The sequence below is a fragment of the Rissa tridactyla genome, chromosome 2, assembly GCF_028500815.1.
Source record: "Rissa tridactyla isolate bRisTri1 chromosome 2, bRisTri1.patW.cur.20221130, whole genome shotgun sequence".
NCBI lineage: Eukaryota > Metazoa > Chordata > Aves > Charadriiformes > Laridae > Rissa > Rissa tridactyla.
Window position 1 is genome coordinate 77,454,074 of NC_071467.1, and position 21,445 is coordinate 77,475,518.

Here is a 21,445-nt window from a genome sequence, read left to right on the forward strand (position 1 = left end):
GCTCCCCTCCTTAACTCCTGAGAGCTTATTATGAAGCAGACTTTATGGCTTGCTTTGCAGAATATAGCAGCGCAGCCTTTCCACAAGCACTCCTAGAGGATAAATGTTCCTCTTCCACTTTGCCTAGTTTTTTTAAACCACGTTTTTTTTTTTTAAAGCAAAGTGTCAAGTTTGTATCATATGCCTTGTGAAGAGCAAAGTGGTGTTTGTCATTTGCCGACTGCTTACAAAGAACATTTACAAGCAGTTCATTTTCAAGCGTGTCAGCTACACAGGAGCAGTGTAAAATGGCAAAGTGAAAAGAGATGTCAATAAACACTTGATAGAGACTGAGGGAATTAAAAAACTTCTCCTCTCTTCTTTTTAATAACTTCAAAACACAGTTTAACAGAATTCTTTCAGTCATACTCCTCTTATTTTAATTTCCCAGAAAAAAACACTTGAGAACTCCTGCTTACACATAGGATTTACCATATCAAATTAAGCCAGTTAAGTTTTATGTTCCCTTTCAAAAAAAGAAGAGAAGCAGGCCAGTATAATTCTGTAATTCAGAAGGTACAGAGCTGATGATTCTCATCCTTGAGACTGATGAAATTGCTAGAACTAAGAATCTGACTCTCATAGAGGAGCCATTTGGCTTTCTTACTCTATAGGAGTTCCTTCCATTAACACCCTGAACTCCATCAAGATAAATGTATGTACATGTTCCTTATTACTGGTTAGGGTTTGGGGTTTTTTTGAGTTGGGGCTTAAATAATGTCCTTGTTTGAGGTAAATACAGTTAAGTTACAATCTTCCCATTTCTTAGAACTGCCTAAGCCTGTAGAGATCTGAATTAATTTTATAACTCTTTAGATATGTAGTTAGGTATGCATATGACATATATCTGAAAATGTTCTGGCTGTTTGACTTTACTCACACACCTGTGATTTAGAAGATTAATGCCTACCTTATGTGTAGGGCTCTTCTGAGATTTGGGTTGGGATTAACAGGTACTTCAGTTCTGTCTAAAGTCACTGGAAAGGTCAAAGGTTTAGATGTGGTCTGCACAGTGAGGGAGTCCTCTCATTCTTTGTGTAACAATCTAGTGGGTGCAGAGTTCACCCAGCACGTGAAAGGCGGTTGAGCCTGTGTTCTCCGCAGTCTAAATGGCACAGAGCCCATATCCCCAAAAAGTGCACGAGCCACCAGACTGTACAATATTACGAGGTCCTGTGTTTTCATTCCTTCCTCTCCGAGCAGAATCATTTGCAAACAAGCATCCAAGAGTGATTGGGACCTGGCAGAAGACAGATATAAAAAAGTCTCCAATGTAGATATTAGGGTCTTCAGATGGAAGGGTGCATAACAGTAGTTCCAGATCTCCAAAATATGTTTGTTGGACTGTCATTACATTAAAAGCCACACCAAAGGCTGTCTGTAGAACAAAAACAGTCCCTAGGTTCTACCGTGAGACTGAACATTTCCGCTATTTAGTTCAGCCCTCTGAAATAATTTCAGAAGAGTATAAAAGGGACTTCAGACATGGACTTCAGAATTAATATTTACTACAAATAGTTGCAAATACAGATAATAGTAAAGGTAATACAGAAAAATAATCCTAGCATAAAAAGAATGGAGGCAATGCTAAAAAGAAATAAGTGCTATCACTGTTGTTACTGCTAATTTGTCTGGTAAGTTAAAAGAAAACAAAGGCCCTATTATGTATATTAACACAGATTTTCTTCTCAACTACAGGAAAGTGAGAGATGCAACTGGAGTTGACATTAATATGCGTGTAGGAGTGCACTCTGGGAACGTGCTTTGTGGCGTTATTGGGCTACAGAAGTGGCAGTACGATGTATGGTCACACGATGTTACTCTGGCAAATCACATGGAAGCTGGAGGAGTCCCAGGGTAAGAGGCTTCTCTGTTAACCTTTGAACACACCGACTTTTGTACCATGGAGAACTGCATAGGTACCATGTCTTCAGCCATCAGCCTTCATGGAGAAGCCTGAACTAATTCTTAGCAATGTCTTTAGAAAAAGAAAAGGGCATTCAGAATTTCCTGTGATTTAAAGAGTATTTTTTTGTGGATGGAAACCTTTAGATTTATGCCCATGAGAACTTCTAAAAATGAGATTAGAGGGACTGTAAATGAAGTGAGCAGCATATGAAAAGTATATCCAAAAGCTAGTAGAAAAGGTTAATCAGGTTCAAATTATGCTTTTGATCGGTATTTGTGATTCTGTCATTCTTTTAAAATATAATTTCAGCCGTGTTCACATCACCTCAGTCACCTTGGCACATTTGAATGGAGCTTACAAAGTGGAAGATGGGGATGGAGATGTGAGGGACCCATATCTGAAAGAGCATAATGTTAAGACTTACTTTGTAATCAATCCTAAGGTTAGTAGTACTTTTATTTTGTGGCCGGTCATAGTTATTTTTGAGCAGGACCACTAATCTCTTTATTGAATAATTCACTACCATAAGATATTGATCAGAGCTATTACTGATTCCTACAAATACATAATGTTTGCATTGCAAATCTTTCCCGCTCTTCAGAAATAAGTCTCTGATATTTCCCAGCAATATCATTAAGACTTTCAGGTTCTTAGCATCTCTCCATTTTTAAGTTCCTAACCATGTGGCACCAGATGATGCGTTACTGCTTCAAAAGGTAATGAACACCGAGGCTGATACCACCTTTTATTCTCTGTCAACCAGGGAGAGAAGCGAAGCCCTCAGCACCACATTAGACCTCGACATACTCTTGATGGAGCCAAAATGAGAGCTTCTGTCCGCATGACCCGGTACCTGGAATCTTGGGGAGCGGCCAAGCCATTTGCACACTTGCACCACAGGGACAGCATGACCACTGAAAACGGCAAGATTAGCACAACAGTAGGGGCCTACTTATGTCATTTCATACAATTTAGCAATATTTGAAAGGAAAAAGGTGCTCACTGGTAAATACCTGGTTGTTTCTGATAGAAGATACACACGTTTGTACAGGGCAGTGAACCCAGTGAAATTGCTGTGAGCTTTTCCATTGGCATGTGAGCTTTGAATTGGACTCTAAGGACCCATGTCTTGCTATAATTGCATCTCTGAATTATGAGGAATCCAGCGTACTTACTAAAATACACAGTTCCACCCTCTGAGCTTGTGCCCCAGTCACAGCATTTAGAGTGGCTGCTGTTCACCTTGTGGAAAGATATTTTGAACACGAAGCCAGAGTGCAACACCTTTGGGAAGGAACGCTTTTGATGCAGAAATGTTCCCTGAGATTTATTGGCTATTTAGCCACATTCTCTGTTTGGAACACAGCCAAACCTGGAACAAAACCTGTGAAGCTAGAATATCCCTGTGGTACCTGGAGTGGACTTTATTCCAAGCGTTCTCTGGAAACCAAAACTGTACTCACTGTAACACCTACTTTTTGAAGGTGCACTAACCACTCGTCAGCAGCGGCTGATGGCCTGAGTTGCAGAGTGCTATAGTGCAACGTTACATCTCTGAACAGAAAAGGTTTCTTTTTAACATTGCTAACACTATTTTACTGCTGTCAGTAAGACGCGCTGTCAGTCCAAAGCTTGTAAGTTGCATTATCTTCTACTTCTAGAAAGTGCAAACGTAAAGGTAAATTCTAATAGTTTTCAACATTGGCATTCAGTTTTGTTCCTGTTACATATACATACATACACAGGAGTGAGCCACCTAACCCATCTTGTTCAATAAATGCGGTGCATCAGAATGTGGATTGTGACATGTTCGTTATAGAAAGTACCCAGCCATCACTATTAATCACAAAATAAATGTGGTTGTGATGGCTGCTGTTGCTTATCAATAAAAATAAATGTGTTCAAAAAATAATAACCATTGGCTGTATTTGGCCACTCAGGTCTGTTTTTTTCAAAAACATTTAACATTGTTTTTTGCTGAAGCTGGCAGGAGTTTGGGCTACATTAAAACAGTGGTGACTTTGAAGCAGTGACTTTCTAGTAAAGCAAAACATTTTTGGATTCAGACTGTCGTATTAGTCATTTAGTGTTTATAATGACAGATCAGTTTGTCTCCAGGTCACTCCATCTTCGCTCTTGGCTAGATTTTTCTTTTAAACAGTTTTAATGTAATGCTAAAAGTATTTGCATTGGAAACTCTTCTCATTTGATTCTGTTTTCAACGCTAATTTTAAAGAGACTTCATGTTGTCAAAGTCTATTATAGTTCATAGGTATTTTCTTTTGTTTTTTAGGATGTTCCCATGGGGCAGTATCATTTTCAGCGCTGCAGAGAGAGGTAAAATAATTTTTAAAAAGCACTTACTCATATAAAGTCCATATAAATACATATACATTCATATGCATGCATATATATATATATATAAAAATATATATAAGGCATGCTTTCAAATATTGAGGGCCATTTCTCACTCAAACTATTTTTTCAGCTCATACCTCTTACATAGAGAAGGGTGATGGAAGCAGATTTGGCAGACATGTTACTTATGAATTGTGACTACAGTTCCTGCTAGCAATCAGCATTATTCTGAATTAGTATAAGTATGTTAATGGGATACTATTCGTTTCTCCTAACAACCCAATTACTCTGTCAGTGGGGAGAAAATTACACACAGGAAAACTGAGAGGAGGCGCAGAGGGGTAAGAAAAGGGAAGATGGAAAGGGCAGTTAATAATTTGTGTTACAATAGCAAATAATATGCACTAAAAGAGACTAAATTTTTGTTAATTATTTTTCGTTATTTATTATTTTTGTTAATTATTTTGTTAATTGCTTTGCATTTGAATTGTGTTTTATTATTTCAAAGTCTGTAGTATATTTGCAATAGTAAACATTCAAAAGGTATTTTGTGGTCTTCCTGTGGTGCTCCTGCTACACAAAATGTTTGCAAACTGACAGTAGCGTTAAGTTTTCATTCTGCTGCTTGGTACTTCAATGACTAAGGTAAGACAGTGAGAAATGGAAACAGGATTGAACTGATCACTTCCTTAAAAACACCCAGACTTTCAAAATCAAGAAAAGAATGACATCTATTTAAAAAACAAGCTTAGCACTCTCAGAAACCTGGAATGCTTAATTTTTATTTTAATAACCTGGTAACACTTCAAATAATGTCTTTCTTGCCAAATTATAAGTAGCATCATAAATGCCATAAAATATTTTGAAAGAACCCTTTAAAAATTTGTATTTTTATTGTCTTTGGTTATGCAAACAGGTCATTCTGTCTGTTCCTTCCCCATCTCTCTGCTTGGTAAACGTGTCCCCAAGAAATCACAGGTCACTGGAGAGCTATGCAATTACCTAAAATATCACTAAATTCCAGAAGATGAACACGTTGAATATGCATGATATTAATAAAAACAGTCTCTGATTTTAAAACTTAACGTTTACTTTTGGACAGTATCTCAAAAGGACTTCTGTCAGCCTTATGGCAAAAATAAAAATCATTGGACTGTGATATTTGCACATAATGAAATGCTTTAAAAGTCTGAGATGGTCTTACTTTTGTATTTCTAAATTCCACTCCAAACTTGATCTAAAAGGTACAAATGTTACCATGTGTCTTGATACCATATTATGGAAGGAGTTTCTAGGAAACGTTACTGGAGTCTAATGTCCATAGTGAGGCATATAACTAGGATTCTAGTTAAGCTAGTTAGTCATTCCCACAGGAGAGAGCTGAAATGATAATAAGCACTTTGAAAAACAGTATTTTATTAGGATATGAAAGTGTGGGTTTTGAAGCCTGACTGTGGGCTTCTGTTTGTGGCAGTCTTAGCTCTTATCCAGTTACGCGGTAGTCTTGTGTTGTTAGGGATCTGCCAAGAGGATTGTGATTAGATAATGTCTCCTCATCAGTTTAGTTATTTCTCCCAGGCAGATTGTTTCATATGTGAAAAATAAGTTGTAAACACTTTCTTACCTAAATTCTATAGTATTAAATGAGCATTAAATCAGTTGGGTTGTTTAAAGTTACTGTAAGTACACTACTATAATTTCTGTATGAATTTGAATCCTGCAACAGGTTGTCAAATTTGGGGAAATAACCCAAAAACTTGATTTTGAAGACAATCCGTGTTACCTTTGACATGGTTCATTTTGTAGGTTAAGAAAATTTTGCTAGGCAAAGAGTCAAATTTCAGATCTGACTGTTGACTTCTCACAAAACACTGTTATTAAGTTAACATTGGATTTAAGTTTTCAAGAGGCAGACACATAATCTGGCAATATTTGAAATACCCCTTTTTTAAGGAGAGCGCAACTGCTGAACAGACTGATGGTGTTTGCAGTAACAGATGGTAGCAAAGACAAACCCATTCTGACGATCCTCTGTTGCGTTCATGCTGAGTCCAGGGAAAATAAAAGATCCTTTTTTTTCATTCCAGTTGTGTTACAAGTTGCAAAAAGAGAAATGTGGGATATATTTGAAACTATTTCAGACTTGGTGCTCAGTTTTTCTTATTAAAAATAATGAAATATTTCCAAGAAAAGAAGAGTTAGCAGGCTTTCAGTAGATAATACTTATTATGCCTTAGTGCACTAGCACATTATTGCTCATCATACAATTCTGACAAGGATTTTTAAAAATAACTACAAGAAACAGGAACATTTTATGAATTTGAACATATTCCCATTCTTTTTCATGAATTTGTAACGCTATGGAAGACTTTCATTCAACCAAAATCTCTTGAACTCCCTTGGTTTGGTTTTTTTAAAAATATTTTTGTGTGTTTGTTTTTTTAGTGCTCCCTAATAGCTAAACTCTAGATTTTGCGTGTGCGCGCGCGTGTGTGTCATACTCTGTAGCTTATGCTGGTTTTGTTAAGAGCTTGTTATGAGGCTCAGTGTGCCTGAAGCCTATAGCTGCGATTGCAGCATAAATATTAAAAAAATGTTATTATCCCCTGAAGTTTATGCCAGCTATCACCTCATTCTTTGAAGTTAATGTTTATTAACAATGTTATGATTTTCCAAAGTATCTTTCCACATTTTTCATTTCAGAACAAAATCACAGAAAAGAAGGTTTGAGGAGGAACTGAATGAGAGAATGATCCAGGCCATTGATGGAATCAACGCCCAAAAGTACGTTTTTATCCTCTGTCGTCTCCTTCCTTCAACTTTGACATAAATCTGAAACCGAGGATTTACTATTTCTCACTGTCACATGCACACAGAAGTCCGAAAACAGTAAAAGTGTCACTAATACTGGTATAGGAAACTGCACATTTTGAAGATAGGCTGTATAGTAAAATTTTCTACTATATGGGATAAGACAGTGCCTGTGAATCATGGTGTGACAGAGGTTTTCGCTTATCTTGATCTTCATGGCAGAGGGAGTTTTGTTCTGTAACTGTTCGTATCTGTGCATTCATAGCCATGAATCTACAGAATTATCTCATCTGAGAGCAGAGAAGACACAAGAAATAACCGGCTTGGGAATCAGAATGATGTGAAAATTGATGCTCGCAATTGTCACAGAAACATCTCCTCAGAATTAGCAACTTTCCCTAAAACCATAGTTTAATATCTCTTTTTTTCAAATGGTTGGTCGATTTCTTAGAGAAGGCTGAGCTTGATGGCATATTGAAATCTTTTAGGGAGGTAGCGTGGCATGTATTGCCTCTGTGTCATGGAAAGAGCTGGAGGCATTACTGATGTTCTCCATTTGCTGGTGAATAGGTAAGACTGAGAGAAAAATCATAGAATCATAGAATAGTTTGGCATGGAAGGGACCGTTAAATGTCATTTAGTCCAACCCCCCTACAATGAGCAGGGACATCTTCAACTAGATCAGGTTGCTCAGAGCCCCATCCAGCCTGACTTTGAAAGTTACCAGGGATGGGGCCTCCACCACCTCTCTGGGCAACCTGTTCCAGTGTTTCACCACCCTCATGGTAAAAAATTTCTTCCATGTATCTAGTCTAAATCTACCCTCTTTTAGTTTAAAACCATTACCCCTTGTCCTATCGCAACAGGCCCTGCCAAAAAGTCTGTCCCCATCTTTCTTATAAGTCCCCTTTAAGTACTGAAAGGCTGCTATAAGGTCTCCCCAGAGCCTTCTCTTCTCCAGGCTGAGAATCCAAATCAATATCAAAACTCAATACCAGTCCAAAATAAGTGTTCAGGTTTCTTATATTTATCTGATGAAATAGGGGAACTGCCCTTCAAAAATGTGGACAGTAACTGTGATGAATTACATGTTTCCCCCCCCGACATGTGTTACTCTGAATCTTAATTACCTGAATATTACACCTAATTATTAAATGTTCATATGCCACAATGGGTTTTTTGCATCTGTTAGTCCTATTAAAAGTTACTTGGCTTTAGGAAAATATTTTTCAGTTATTATTTATAGAAAGGAGTGTTGATAGTTACGAGTCATAGAAAGAATACAGTGAAAGAGAGCAGATCATGTGATAAGCAAAGCCTTTTGATTATACTAGACTTGCCTAAAACAGCTATACAGATTTTGTCAGTTTTTATGTGTCTTCGAGTACACTTGCTCTGATAAGTGGATTCTAAAATGATGGTTTGATGTTAAAAGTAAAGCATCTGTATAAATGCATTAAAATAAAGTATTGGTATGATCATACTGTACATTGCTTTATCTCAGAGAATCCCCGTCTTATCTAACTAGTGCATAAAATTCAGAGAAACTTGGGGGATAATAGAGGTTTGTGTGATAAAAAAAGGTTGCTGAAAAAGTTTCACTGCGTTTTGTGAATTACACGGGGAATTGCAGAAAGATAAGGAATGATCTTGTATATCAGAGAGGCTGAATGCCACCTTCCAAAACTAGATTCTCTATCTACCCCTGTATTGATTTGCTGAATGAGTCACTTAAATGATATTATTCAGTTGGGTACCTGAGAATAAGTTGTCAAAAGTGCTGATTCCCCAAAGGGCAAGTTAATGCTAAGCACTCCGTAAAGTTAGATAAAAGATTTCCTACATTTAAGACACAAAACTAATCAGAGTTTTGTTTTCTTTCTAATTGTTCATTATTTTTTTTTGCCTCAGTTTTGTGGTTGTAAAATGAAAATAACACTATCAGCTAATCTAATGGAGTTGTTGTGAAGCTCAATCTTCTGCTTTTGTGAAATAAGAAGCAAACTTTTAAGAAAATCTATGAGAAAAATGGTACTTCTAAACGTTTTTAAGTGTTAAGTTCAGATTGTGTAGCAAGTAGGTCTGTGTCTGAATGAAGAAAATGAAAAAAGCACATTATTGCACATAAAATATGGTATTAAAGTTACCATTAACCTTTTCAATTAGAACATTGCGTGAAAATAATTTTAAAGCAAACATTCGTTGTACAGACCATTGTTTCTTCTACCCTGAGATGTCAGCAAAGTCTGTTTTTTTCATCCACATCACTGTTCTTTGCCATGTGTCGTCGTGTGAAAAAAGTAACTGTTTGCAAGCAAATGGTCATAATATGTGAGTCTTTGGACATTACATGCCCAGGTGTTTAACAGCCAGTAACTGGAAGATAAGGGAATGTGGAGTCTGGATCTTCTTAGTCCAAGACAAAGCTGTAGTCCAAATGAATCACTTTTTTTACACAGTGTAAAATAGCGCAGTACATATTGAAATTGTACCTCAGGTTTTTAAAGCAGTGAACCGTTTTTTCCGGGCTCCCTCCCTCACTGCTCTCCTGATGGTTCACAAGCTTAGCCATCTTGCCACAAAACTGCCAAGTGCCACATTCACACACTGTCAGTAGCTCAGGGTGTCTGGGTTCAATTCCTTCTTCTGGAATGTGAATGAAACTGTGACGTCTAAAAAGCAGCCCACTGGCCTTATAATGTGAGGCGGAGTAGTAGATTTAGTTGGCAATGCTCCATGCAAAGTTACGTGAGGAAAGTTATGACCTTAGTTGGAGCATTACATTAAAAGATAGGTAAATTCAGATTTAAAAGGGCAAGCAAGGAACAAAAAGCTTCTGTATCTTAGCTGAGTACCTTAGCATCATACTTCCTCCACATGGTTCTTTTCCCCGTTCCTTGAACAAAGTATTGCTGGCTGCAAAGTGCCCATCCTGCACAGCAGGGGCATGAGAAGCCCTAGCTATGCCATCCTGAACCTTGGTGATTAGGGGACTTCTGTAGGACATCACATGATGGATGGATAGATGGATGGATGGATAGCAATTGGCTAGCTAAATATACACCTACAGGGGGAGCTAAACTAAAGTTATTTGCTCTTTGGTAAGTAGGTTAATATGTTAAAGAGAAACACACTCTTTCCTCTCTTTTTAATTAAGTCACGGTGGCCGCTATGTTCTTGCGCATAATTCCTTGCTGTATGTTGTCAATCAGTACAAGCCCTGTCAAACCACACGCCTCTGTGGGTACAGGCAGAATTCAGCTGCCTGTCTGTGTTGTTCCTTGAGCTGCAAAAGAATTTAAACAGAAACTTGGTACCTAGCTAGCCAGGAGGCATATCCCCACATACAGATACTTCAGTAACTTTTGGGCTTACCAAGGAGTCAGGCTGTAGGCAGAATTTTTCAGCCCTTGTCTCTGTGCCAAAGGTATGGGACTTTATGCTCCCTTTTCTGTACTTATTATCCACTTCCGTTTGTCTGGTTTACACCGTTTCTCTCATTTCAGGCGTCTCCCTTTTCTCATTTAGGCCTTCTACCTAAAACCGGCATAGTTTTTTCTGAGCTTTAAAATAGAAGTAAAAGCTCCTGGAAACATGAGCTTGTAGTATGGAGTATGAGGCAGCATTTGCTCTAAATGGCACTACTGACTTCACATGCCATCAAGTGTGCACAGGCCAAATGAGGCCTTTGGGAGTAGATCTGCAGACAGAACTTTTTAGCAGTGTGGTAATGGTAATTAAATCAATCCGCCTGTCAGATGGCATAAGAAAAAAGAGGAAATTAGTTAACAGTTTGGAGAAGAGGTTACTTTTTGTTCAATTATTATAACTAAATGGAAAGAGACTTGCACTTCATTTTGGCAGTTTACCAAAAATGTTCCACAAACTGAATGTTTTCTCCAGTAGATTACAGCTAGACCTAACCAAAATCATGCTTTATCATATCTCTCTGTTCTCAGAATCCTAACTGTGATCAGACATAGATATGAGCTATTGCAGAGCAAACTGGGAAAAATATTTTTGAATTAAGGATACCTAGAACTGAGTATGTTTTCAGCCCCTTTTTATAATGAAACTGACTGCATGGGAACAGGGATAGTCACCCAGGCAAGAAAACAGATATTTCAGATTTCACAAATCAAAGCTAATAGCTTACACTCTACTCTGTCCACTCGTGCTCTCTCAAGACCTTAATTTAGGATAGATTCCACTGTGGTTCATTGCTGCTACTTATTTTCATTGCTGTCTATTGGTTGATAAATTCCCTTTTATTTAGGAGGCATTAGCTACACTACTAGCTTCGAGCCTAATTTAAAGTTAAAGCTGGAAAGGTTGCAAAACAATCTCAAGCCCTGCTGTTAGTGTTCAAGCTCAAATATTGTATGTTCACACACGTAGTCTGCTTAAATATTTTTTTCAAATTTTTCTAGTCCCCTTGAGGTGCAAGCAGCCTAACCCTCTTGAAATTTAAATATTCTGTTTCTTTTCAAGTGGCCATTAAAATAAATGTAGACTTTCATATTAGGACATTTCATTTTGTAAAAATTATGTCAAGCTTTTGATAAGATTCACTTATTCTAAAATACATTTGTCATTTCAATGCAAGTACTTATTCTATTTTGTATTCCTCATCTTTAAGCACAGAAGATGTTTTTATAATCAGTAAAAAGATCAAAATCTAGCTCTAGAGTACAGGGTCGTGGTCAAGAGAGTAATACAGCTCAAAGATAAAATCACTCCAACCCTTTTAATAATGTTTTTTGCATTTTCATTCAGAATAGGAGTTTGGCAAGTGTAATTTCCCTGCCACTCTTGCATATTGTAACAGTGCGCTTCTTAAAGGTACCTTCTGAAGGACTGTTTTTATCCCAGGTTCTCTTCTGTGCACTGGATATACTACAGTATTTTGGCCATGAGTGGAATGTCAGTGTCAGAATTACTTCATATAAATCTCTCCCTTGATTGTCCTTAGAAATGATCCACAGAAAAAATGGTTCATCTGAGCTTTTGTTTTATGTGTACGTTAGCAATAGAAGTCAAAAGGGAGAGGGGATTCGTAGTTTCCACTTTTACTGTAAGTGCAATTCACCATATACATTGCAATACACAGGAACTTGCTTTATTCAAGGTGATTTTCTTATTTTGCTGCATTTCAGTAATATAAAAAGACAGGACTGCTTTATTATTGTGTCAGTTGTAATGTTCCTTTTCTCTTCTAGGCAGTGGCTTAAATCTGAAGACATTCAAAGAATATCACTTCTTTTCTATAACAAGACTCTGGAAAAAGAAGTAAGTTATTTTCACTGCAAATTCACGGTTGATTCCTTCTTTGCCTCATCCTACGTGAGGCTTGTATCCCTTGCTTTTGTAATATAGAGCCATGGCCACAGCACCTCTCCTGCAGGGAGAAGTTCTCAAAGCGCACAATAATGGTTTAGGTCATTTATGGAAGAAATTTTATGAGTATGATGCCTGAGACTGCTTTGCTGTTCGTAAGACCCTGTAATTCACTTGAATTCCTTGAAATTTTCGTGGTCTCAGAGAAGTGGGAGGAGATTTGATAACCCAAATTTGGTGTAACTGGAGCGAAGAATTCCTAAGTTCCATCACATACATCCTCTGAAGGCATTTATCAAGCTCCACTGTTTTTTTGGTTTTTTTTCTTTTGACATATCTCAAAGACCCAACCTGTAGTAATGATAGTCTTGTAATGATATCAGTTGTTCCTTAGTTTTGTCCATGTGCACTTGATGCTCACAGTCATTCTGGGGAAACGATACTAATGTTTTTTAAGAAAAATGCCTAGCTGTATTGGATGCAACACACAAAATGTTCTTCTGACTAATATGTGTGATAAAATATTTTTGAGACATTTATATACAGATGAAGTAAATGATATTGTTTCTAGTCCTTGGAGTCCTTAATCAGAATGAAAGATTTCTCCCTTGTAGGTGACTGTCATGACCACTAGCCCACAAAGTCAGGCTGTTTGTTTGTTTTATGGCCTTATAGAGTTGAGTTTGTTTCTACAAACTGACACAGCTTCAGCAGGAAGACTGGAGAGTTGCCTCTTTCAGCTTTCTCATAAGCATAGGGCAGCTGATAGCTGAACAGTTATGCTGTCCTTCAGGGAAGTAAGAGGTAGGTTTGAACAAAACTGGCTGTATAAATGAGTGAACCCGGTGAGAACGGGTTAGAGGAAGTATTACCATACTGTGTTCACACTGCATAGCATAGGTGCAAGTACACTCTGGGTCCCGTGTGGTGGTCAAACACATATATAATTATTTTTGTAGATGTCTTTCGGTTCAAAGCATCTGAAATAATTTTCAGATTCTTTTACAGCTCAGCAGAATAACGTTCTTATGGCCTGCTGACAAAGGCATGTGTTGTATGCCCTTGGCAATGCATTCGGGTGAAAAAAGTTTCAAGGCTTATTGAGGCTCTTTAGAGACAGCATAAGAGAGAAGAAGCTAGACCTGGTGTGGTCTCATCCATAATGTTTAAAGGATACACTGAGTGGATCAAATTTGTGTGTAGGAGCACATTCAGATTTTAATGTGGATGGTACTAACGGATAAATTCCAAAAGAGAACTTGAGAGAAAGCCATCATATGTGCAATTTCATAGAATCACAGAATCATAGAATTGTTAGGGTTGGAAGGGACCTTAAAGATCATCTAGTTCCAACCCCCCTGCCGTGGGCAGGGACATCTCCCACTAGATCAGGTTGCTCAGAGCCCCGTCCAGCCTGGCCTTAAAAACTCCCAGGGCTGGGGCTTCCACCACCTCTCTGGGCAACCTCTTCCAGTGTCTCACCACCCTCATGGTGAAGAACTTCTTCCTAACGTCCAGTCTGAATCATCCCATTTCTTGTTTTAATCCATTCCCTCTAGTCCTACCATTACCCGACATCCAAAAAAATCCCTCACCAGCTTTCTTGTAGGGCCCCTTAAGTAGGCCACTGTAAGGTCTCCTCGGAGCCTTCTTTTCTCCAGACTGAACAACCCCAGCTCTCTCAGTCTGTCTTCACAGGAGAGGTGCTCCATCCCTCTGATCATCCTCGTGGCTCTTCTCTGGACACGTTCCAGCACGTCCATATCTCTCTTGTAGTAGGGGCTCCAGAATTGGACGCAGTACTCCAGGTGGGGTCTCACGAGAGTGGAGTAGAGGGGGAGAGCTCCCTCGACCTGCTGGCCACGCTTCTCCTGATGCAGCCCAGGATACAATTGGCTTTCTGGGCTGCTAGTGCACACTGACGGCTCATGTTGAGCCTCTCGTCTACCAACACCCCCAAGTCCTTTTCTTCAGGGCTGCTCTCAAGCCAGTCACTGCCCAGCCTATATCGGTGCTTGGGATTGCCCTGACCCAGATGGAGGACCTTGCACTTGGTCTTGCTGAACTTCATGAGGTTGGCATGGGCCCACCTCTCCAGCCTGTCAAGGTCCCTCTGGATGGCATCCCTTCCCTCCAGCATGTCAGCCGCCCCACACAGCTTGGTGTCGTCAGCAACCTTGCTGAGGGTGCACTCTATGCCGCTGTCCATGTCACTGACGAAGATGATAAACAAGACCGGTCCCAGTACTGATCCTTGAGGGACTCCACTTGTCACTGGCCTCCACTTGGATGTGGACCCATTGACAGCCACTCTTTGGGTGCAGCCGTCAAGCCAGTTCTTTATCCACTGAATTGTCAGTCCATCAAACCCATATTTTATCAGCTTGGAGACCAGGATGTCGTGCGGGACAGTGTCAAAGGCTTTGCTCAGGTCCAGGTAAATGATGTCAATTGCTCTCCCCTTGTCTATTGATGTTGTGACCTTCTCATAGTAGGCCACCAGGTTTGTCAGGCACGATTTGGATAATCAGGGAATCAGGACTTGGGAAAAAATCAGGGAGCTAAGTTATTTGGCTGTGTAGATACTCCCTCTAGGAGTCTAATCTCTTTTAGACTACAAAATGCTATGGAATGGCAAAGAACTAATTGTTCTTTTCAGATCCGGCTTTTTAATATCTTTCTTCACTGCCTTTTGATGACTCATCGGTCCAGTCTTGACTTTAAAGAACTAAGTAAGAAACCTGCCTTTGATTTAAACAGGAGCTTTTCAGGCCCTGTAGGACCTGAAAGTACAGCAAGGTAATAAAGCAAAATAATTATTTAACCTAAGCATCGAGTTGCTTGACTTCACTGGGAAATGTCTGGAGAAGTGTGAGACACTGAAATGAATTTTTTGAGATTTTTACAACATCTCAAGGTCAAAACTGTTGGACAAGACCATTAATATACAACAAACATATTTAACAGGTGGAAGAACAAAACTCACTGCAAACATACCCATCGAGCAAAGTCGTATTTGTGCCTTGAAATTCAGTTAGGTATGTGATAAGGATTGCTTTTGATTTGTCATAGAATTCCAAAGTGAAAAAAAGCTGTTGGGTTGCTAAACTCAATTTCTACATGTTCACGTAAAGTTTGGTGCACCAGTTTCAAGGGCAGAACTTGGCACTAAGCACAAAGACACAGCTGTGTGCTTGCAGTTAAAAAGCACAGCTCATGAACTTTCCATTTTATGAGGTTTGCGTTTTGAGCACTTTGTGAAAATAATCTTTGGTACATTTTCTTTTAATAATCAAAGCTTAAACTCTTACCCTTTGAAAAACTTTGATAGGATAAGTAAGTTTAATAGGCCCAATACTTAGGTCATTTCCCTTTGAATACTTAATTGATTTCAATCTAGACATATCTATCTCAAATAGCAGAATGATTCTGATAAATATTTCATTGCTTAATTCTTATGTCTCTAGACAGGCTAATTAGATTCATAAATAGATTTTTTTTTTCATGACAAAACAGATCAAATTGACTCTTTCCTAAGAATATCAGGTGTTTAATAGTATCAGTGGACACATGAGGCCTTTTAACACAGATATAAACTATTTTAATTGAAGTAATAATATACCCCAGTAAATATCAGTATGACTGCTAGCTATGCTGTTGGAAATAAAATGTTCCTACACATCTGTAGCACAGTTTACACTTTGCTGCTTTGTGTGCTGAGAAGTCTCCTGTCTAAATGACTCTTATGTTTTTTTTATAATCGTTTCAGCACATTCAGTATTTATTAATAACCGAAAATCAGTTTGGGGAATTAAAGACTCAGAAACTTGCAATCAGATAAGAATAGTTGGCCATTGCTAAAAATATTTCTAAAAAATGCTTTCACTGTTATTTTTTTAATTAACCTTTTTATGATTAATTTGGGCTAGTCCTGTTCTGTGTAAGAACAAGACAAAACCATTTGAAACGGCTGTTCTTCAAGAAGTAAAAAGATTCAATACTATGCTTGATGAGCCCTATGAGAGTGGATGTGGAAGTTGTTGAACGACAGGAAATTTGCTGTTGCTAAAGACTGCCCGTACATATCTGCATCTTTAAGCTGGAATTTCAGTTGGGTGATACTTTATCTGCTTTGGAAATTGTGTTTTTAACATTTGTTGTTTTTTTTCTTCTAGTATCGAGCAACTACTCTGCCTGCATTTAAGTATTATGTGACTTGTGCCTGTCTCATATTCTTCTGCATTTTTGTTGTGCAGATTCTGGTTTTGCCAAAGTAAGTGGTATCTAATGTACTCATTCCTACGTATATTTGCTCATTAATATAAAAAATAAACATGTGTAAGTAAAAAATTCTGGAATTGTCAGATTACAGGTGTCAATTCATGGAAATTAAATTGAACAGGTAAGATTGAGGATTTCAGCCTATTTTCAAAATTATACTTGTTTCTAGTTGTAAATGCTGTCAGTAGCATGGTGCCAAGCATTAGTATCAATTCTTCATTCATTTTAGTTTTACTCTGCATTTTAAAATGTGTGATGATGACAGGAATGAAATTGATATGCGTTAAAAAAAGTAATACAAGCTCTAAGTTTGTACAACTAAAATTACACATAAAATAAGTGTGACATTTGGACGTTGTAGTGGGACAAAATGGACTGCAGAATTGGGACTGTGATTAAATAAATGTATTTAACATATTACTGTGATAATATTGGTCTATTCAGCATGCAAGCAGCATTACTATTCATAAAATGTCTCTTCTCAAAACTAATTTTAAAATATTATAATCAATTGCTGGAATAACTATTTTAACAGAATCTATATATTATGAGCTAATTTATATTTGTGCATATGAATCAGCTGCCTTTCTATCTGTGCATATTCTAGAAAGGCTGAGAAAACTTAAAGACAGTTCCAGTAAAGAATGTCTTATTAGACTTCTTAAAATGGAATTTTGCTGTTGATTGTTTACATAGTGGAAAATTGATATTTGTTTTATAGCAATTGTTTCCAAAGACAACACTGTATATTCCCTGTGATACAGCATTTCTTCACTCACAGTCTTTTCTCCTGTACAGCGCTTTTAGGAGTTGTATTTATAACCTCAGTTGATTGATTGGTCTTCTGCTGTAGTACTTAACATTTTAATTCAAGGCCAGAAAGAACTGTTAGGTCATTATAAATAGACTTTCCACAATGCAGACTTGTTTTATAACATGTATAAAGTTTTATAGACTTCTATTCAGATGTTACAGCATTTTCTTTGCAAAGGGTTTCCCAGCTTGTTTCTAACATGGAGACATAAGCCGCAAGGGGACCTCTTCCAAGAATTCAGCAGTATCCTACACATGGGTCAGTCTCACTTCAGGCATTAGTATTGCAAAATCTGAAATTAAGACTCGTGACTAATTTTATTTGTCATTTTGCATAATGAGCTTAGGTTACAAGCTCATACTGTATTTTGATTAGTACAGGAATTAGTTAAGGGAAATTCGTTTGTGATATTCCAAAAACCAAACTTGGATCTAACTAGTCCCTTCCAGCAGTATGATTTATGAATCCATACTTTTCTTTTTATTTCAGCCAAGAAAATGAATCTAGATTTATCACCTATCATACATATAGTAAAATGCTCATTTTGCTATATCCTTACTATGTCTCTTAAACCAATTGTGTAGCTTATTAAAATATATCAGATACTTGAAATTAGTGAACTCTAGGGAGCTCTATTCAACTAAGGCAAGTGTCCTCCAACTTGTAAAAGGATATGCTTATATTACGTGGTCTCTTTCTAACAGCAGAGCAAAAGATACATATGATTTATCATTTTCAGTACCAAAATGTAAATTATCTTTTGATCCTTTTTAAGGGCTGCATATTAAATTGTAGAAGTGAGAGTACAAAATCAGATATTGCCAACATGACTGGTATTCAGCTTCAAGTAGTCTGTGAATTAATTTAATAGATGCAAAAATGGAAGACAGAAAGGCAAGGTATTATACAAGCATCTGCATCTTTGCTGGAAAACTGTAAGCATTGCAAATTTTTTAAAAAAAAGGTGAAAAATCACCAGTGTATGTAGTCATCACAAATGTAACTTAAATCAAACATACTCCAGTGCTGCCAAAGTCATTTCTTTCCAGAGAAAAAAAAAATTAAAAAAATCATAATTTAGTCTAAAATTCTATCCAAACTTTTTTTTTCTTCCAAAAATTCTACTGGATTTTTAAATGGTGATCTAATGAAGACAGGGAGATAAGCTGCGTCTGTCGTTGGGTTTTATTGATTCACTATTCCGTTTATCTAGTTTTGCAGCAGTGTAATATCGTTGATTTCTGTGCAGGCACACCACCTGCTGCTTTAAAGTAGATTTGGAGATATTTGATGGTGAGTAATATCCAGCAAGTTGCAAGTAATAAGTAGTATCTCCAAGATCACGAGACATTTATTTCAAGGCTGAAATAATTTATTAATGTTTTAATTTTCCCAGGGTAATAAACTGATGTCGTGTTTACATGAAAAACGTTACACAAAGTGGTAGATATATGTGTAATCAAGTCAACATTATCTTGGGGTGAAATTTATCATGAGGAGTGGGTCTTTACTGTGACATTAAAATGACAGCGAATCTTGACTATTATGGTTCCTCGAAGAGGCCTTCAGTGACTCTCTGGCATTCTTGGTTTACCTAGTGACACAAGTATCCCTAGTAATTCACAACAACCTGACATTCTTTATTTAGGGAAACAGCCAACTAACATGGAATTGGTAGTGTGGTTTTCTGAAATGCAAACTGGTGAATTGATCAAAGTGTATTCCTTTTGAACAGGAGTTACTTCTTGTGCTATTCAAGTAAGGGATTTATTTGTTTGGGGCTACACTTAAGATTCTTCCCAAGTCTTCGCTCTCTGGGGCTGCTATGTTCAAGAAATTGTGTCCTTTTGTCCTGAGTCATGCCAAACTAACAAACATCTCGTTAGTGGAAGGTTGTTAGGAGGCCTTAACATAGTACTTCCAGTCAGGCACAGATGAATTTCTTTATAGAAAAGGTAGTACTTCAAAACTTTTTCTGAAAGCAGGTGTGTAAAATATAAGACGGTATAAACAAAAGAAAACCACCTTTACTAGCTATTTTTCTGCTGTATCTGATTTTAAAAAAACTCAAGTGGAGTTACAATACTCAAATGATCTTTCTTAACACTGAAACTGCCATACAGTTAGTCTACATAGCCGTTGAGTCCATTGATGGCTTAGGAAAAGCATCACTCTAATTAAGAAAGAAAAAGCTATTATTAGATACTAGAAAGTCTGAATTCAGTATTGCCTTGTATAATTGTCATTTGTAATTGCTTCATTATGATTTTATCACCACAAGAGAATTTGCAATCAAATAGTTCAAAACATGAATGTTAATTACCTGGCAAGCTAAGGAAATTTTCTACGTTCCATTAAGGGACATGTGCCATAAGTCACATATTTTCCTAAAAGTTACATAAGTGTAGAAATAATGTGTTCTCTTCTCCATTTTTCAGTATCTTCATAATAATTTTTTATTTTTCATTTAAAATGTTACCACCAAAACATAAGTATGTACAAATACAATTTTTTTTTTCCAATCTCATACCACCTGATAAAAATGAATTATTCAAAACAGATATTTACTGATGAAACCAGAAAAATATGAGAATAGCCAAGATCATAAATTATTTAGACTTGGAACTATCTGAAGCCTGGGAAGCTGTTGTGTTGTTTCATGGTTTTAAACTCTGTCCCTCTGTAGGTTATTGTCAAGGGCTGTTCTGTCAGGGTTCCTGGTGGGGTTCTGTAGGAGAGCGCAGACCTTTCAGAATTTAGGACATTCCTTGAAGCATAGGAAGAGGCAGGTAAAAAATGAGCTGCTTTGTGGGATCCCAGGTGCTCCTTTGACAAAATGGTTTGCCCGAATCTGTCAGTGCAATGCGTTTGGTGACCTGTGCAGCATGTTTGATGAGTCTACAAAATAAAGGCAAGATTAGTTTGCTGTAAAGACCCGTACTGTTTTTGTAATGTTCCAGTGACAAAAAATAAACCCATGTTATGGCTTTCCTATGGTCGTTGCTTCAAATGAGTCTCGTTTATGGTGGCACTTAATCTTTAGTATTTTGCTTCCCGTTATAGCATTTTCAGCCGGCTTTTTTCCTTCTAGGAGCAGCATGAAGCTGTTTCAACTTAGCCTACTGAAACAGAAGTCCTGCTGTTCCTAGAAAATAAGAAGGTGTGGGGAGCAAAAATCTTACAACTTTTTTTTCTCTGTATTCACCTCTCAAATCTGGATGCTAAGATAGCGCTTTTCCTTATCCTCAGTCCTTTTCTCTTTGTCCCGATAATCAGAATCTTGCTCACCTTGCTGTGTAACTCTTTTTCTTGTGCCACACCGATAACATCATTGATCATGTAGCAAAACAGCTACAAAGACCTTTTGTTCTTGCCTGTTGCCCATGTAACTAAGTACTCTTCGCCTAAGCTTTCCTTGTGCCATGTTAATTTTATTTCCCTTGCTCTCCAGTTTCTGTCACAAATATCTTCATTTCTTCTTCTACAAGGGTGCACTCCAAACTTGACTCCTAAGGCCATTCTTGTGTTGAATCATTTCTTAAGGTGTGCAGCCTGCTTTTTTGTATCCTGCCTATCAGAGAAAGAATAGCAATAGTTTGAAATGCAGATATGGTTACCTGAGTCTTACTCAAGGATATGTATTATTTGAAGTGCTTATGCGTATATAAAAAAAAAAAGCCTGTTAATTATTTTCCTTTTCTTTCATCCCTCCTGTTGCTTACTAGATTTTAAATTCCTAAGAATAGACTGTAGTTTTACATCCGCTGATGTACAGCTTACTGTCTCAGTCTTGATGAGAAATTCTTGGAGAACATGTATTCATAAGCAATAATGATTTTCAAATAACTTCTAAAAGAAACATTTTTTTCAGGATCAATGTAGGTTGTGAATTGCCA

The 21,445-nt window shown here is 37.5% G+C and overlaps 1 protein-coding gene across 4 annotated transcripts in view; it reads left to right on the forward strand.

The window, feature by feature from the left end:
• The window catches only part of ADCY2 (adenylate cyclase 2), a 229,022-nt gene that overhangs the window by 151,911 nt on the left and 55,666 nt on the right, over positions 1-21,445 (forward strand). For all 4 annotated transcript variants that reach the window (XR_008464925.1, XM_054192034.1, XM_054192035.1 and 1 more), the window contains exons 8-14: positions 1,738-1,896; positions 2,258-2,390; positions 2,712-2,888; positions 4,242-4,285; positions 7,010-7,090; positions 12,337-12,406; positions 16,630-16,727. Coding sequence is in view for 3 of the 4 variants with exons in the window: in XM_054192034.1 (XP_054048009.1) it covers positions 1,738-1,896; positions 2,258-2,390; positions 2,712-2,888; positions 4,242-4,285; positions 7,010-7,090; positions 12,337-12,406; positions 16,630-16,727 (762 nt within the window). In the remaining variant the exon portion in view is untranslated. The remainder of the gene's footprint in view (positions 1-1,737; positions 1,897-2,257; positions 2,391-2,711; positions 2,889-4,241; positions 4,286-7,009; positions 7,091-12,336; positions 12,407-16,629; positions 16,728-21,445) is intronic.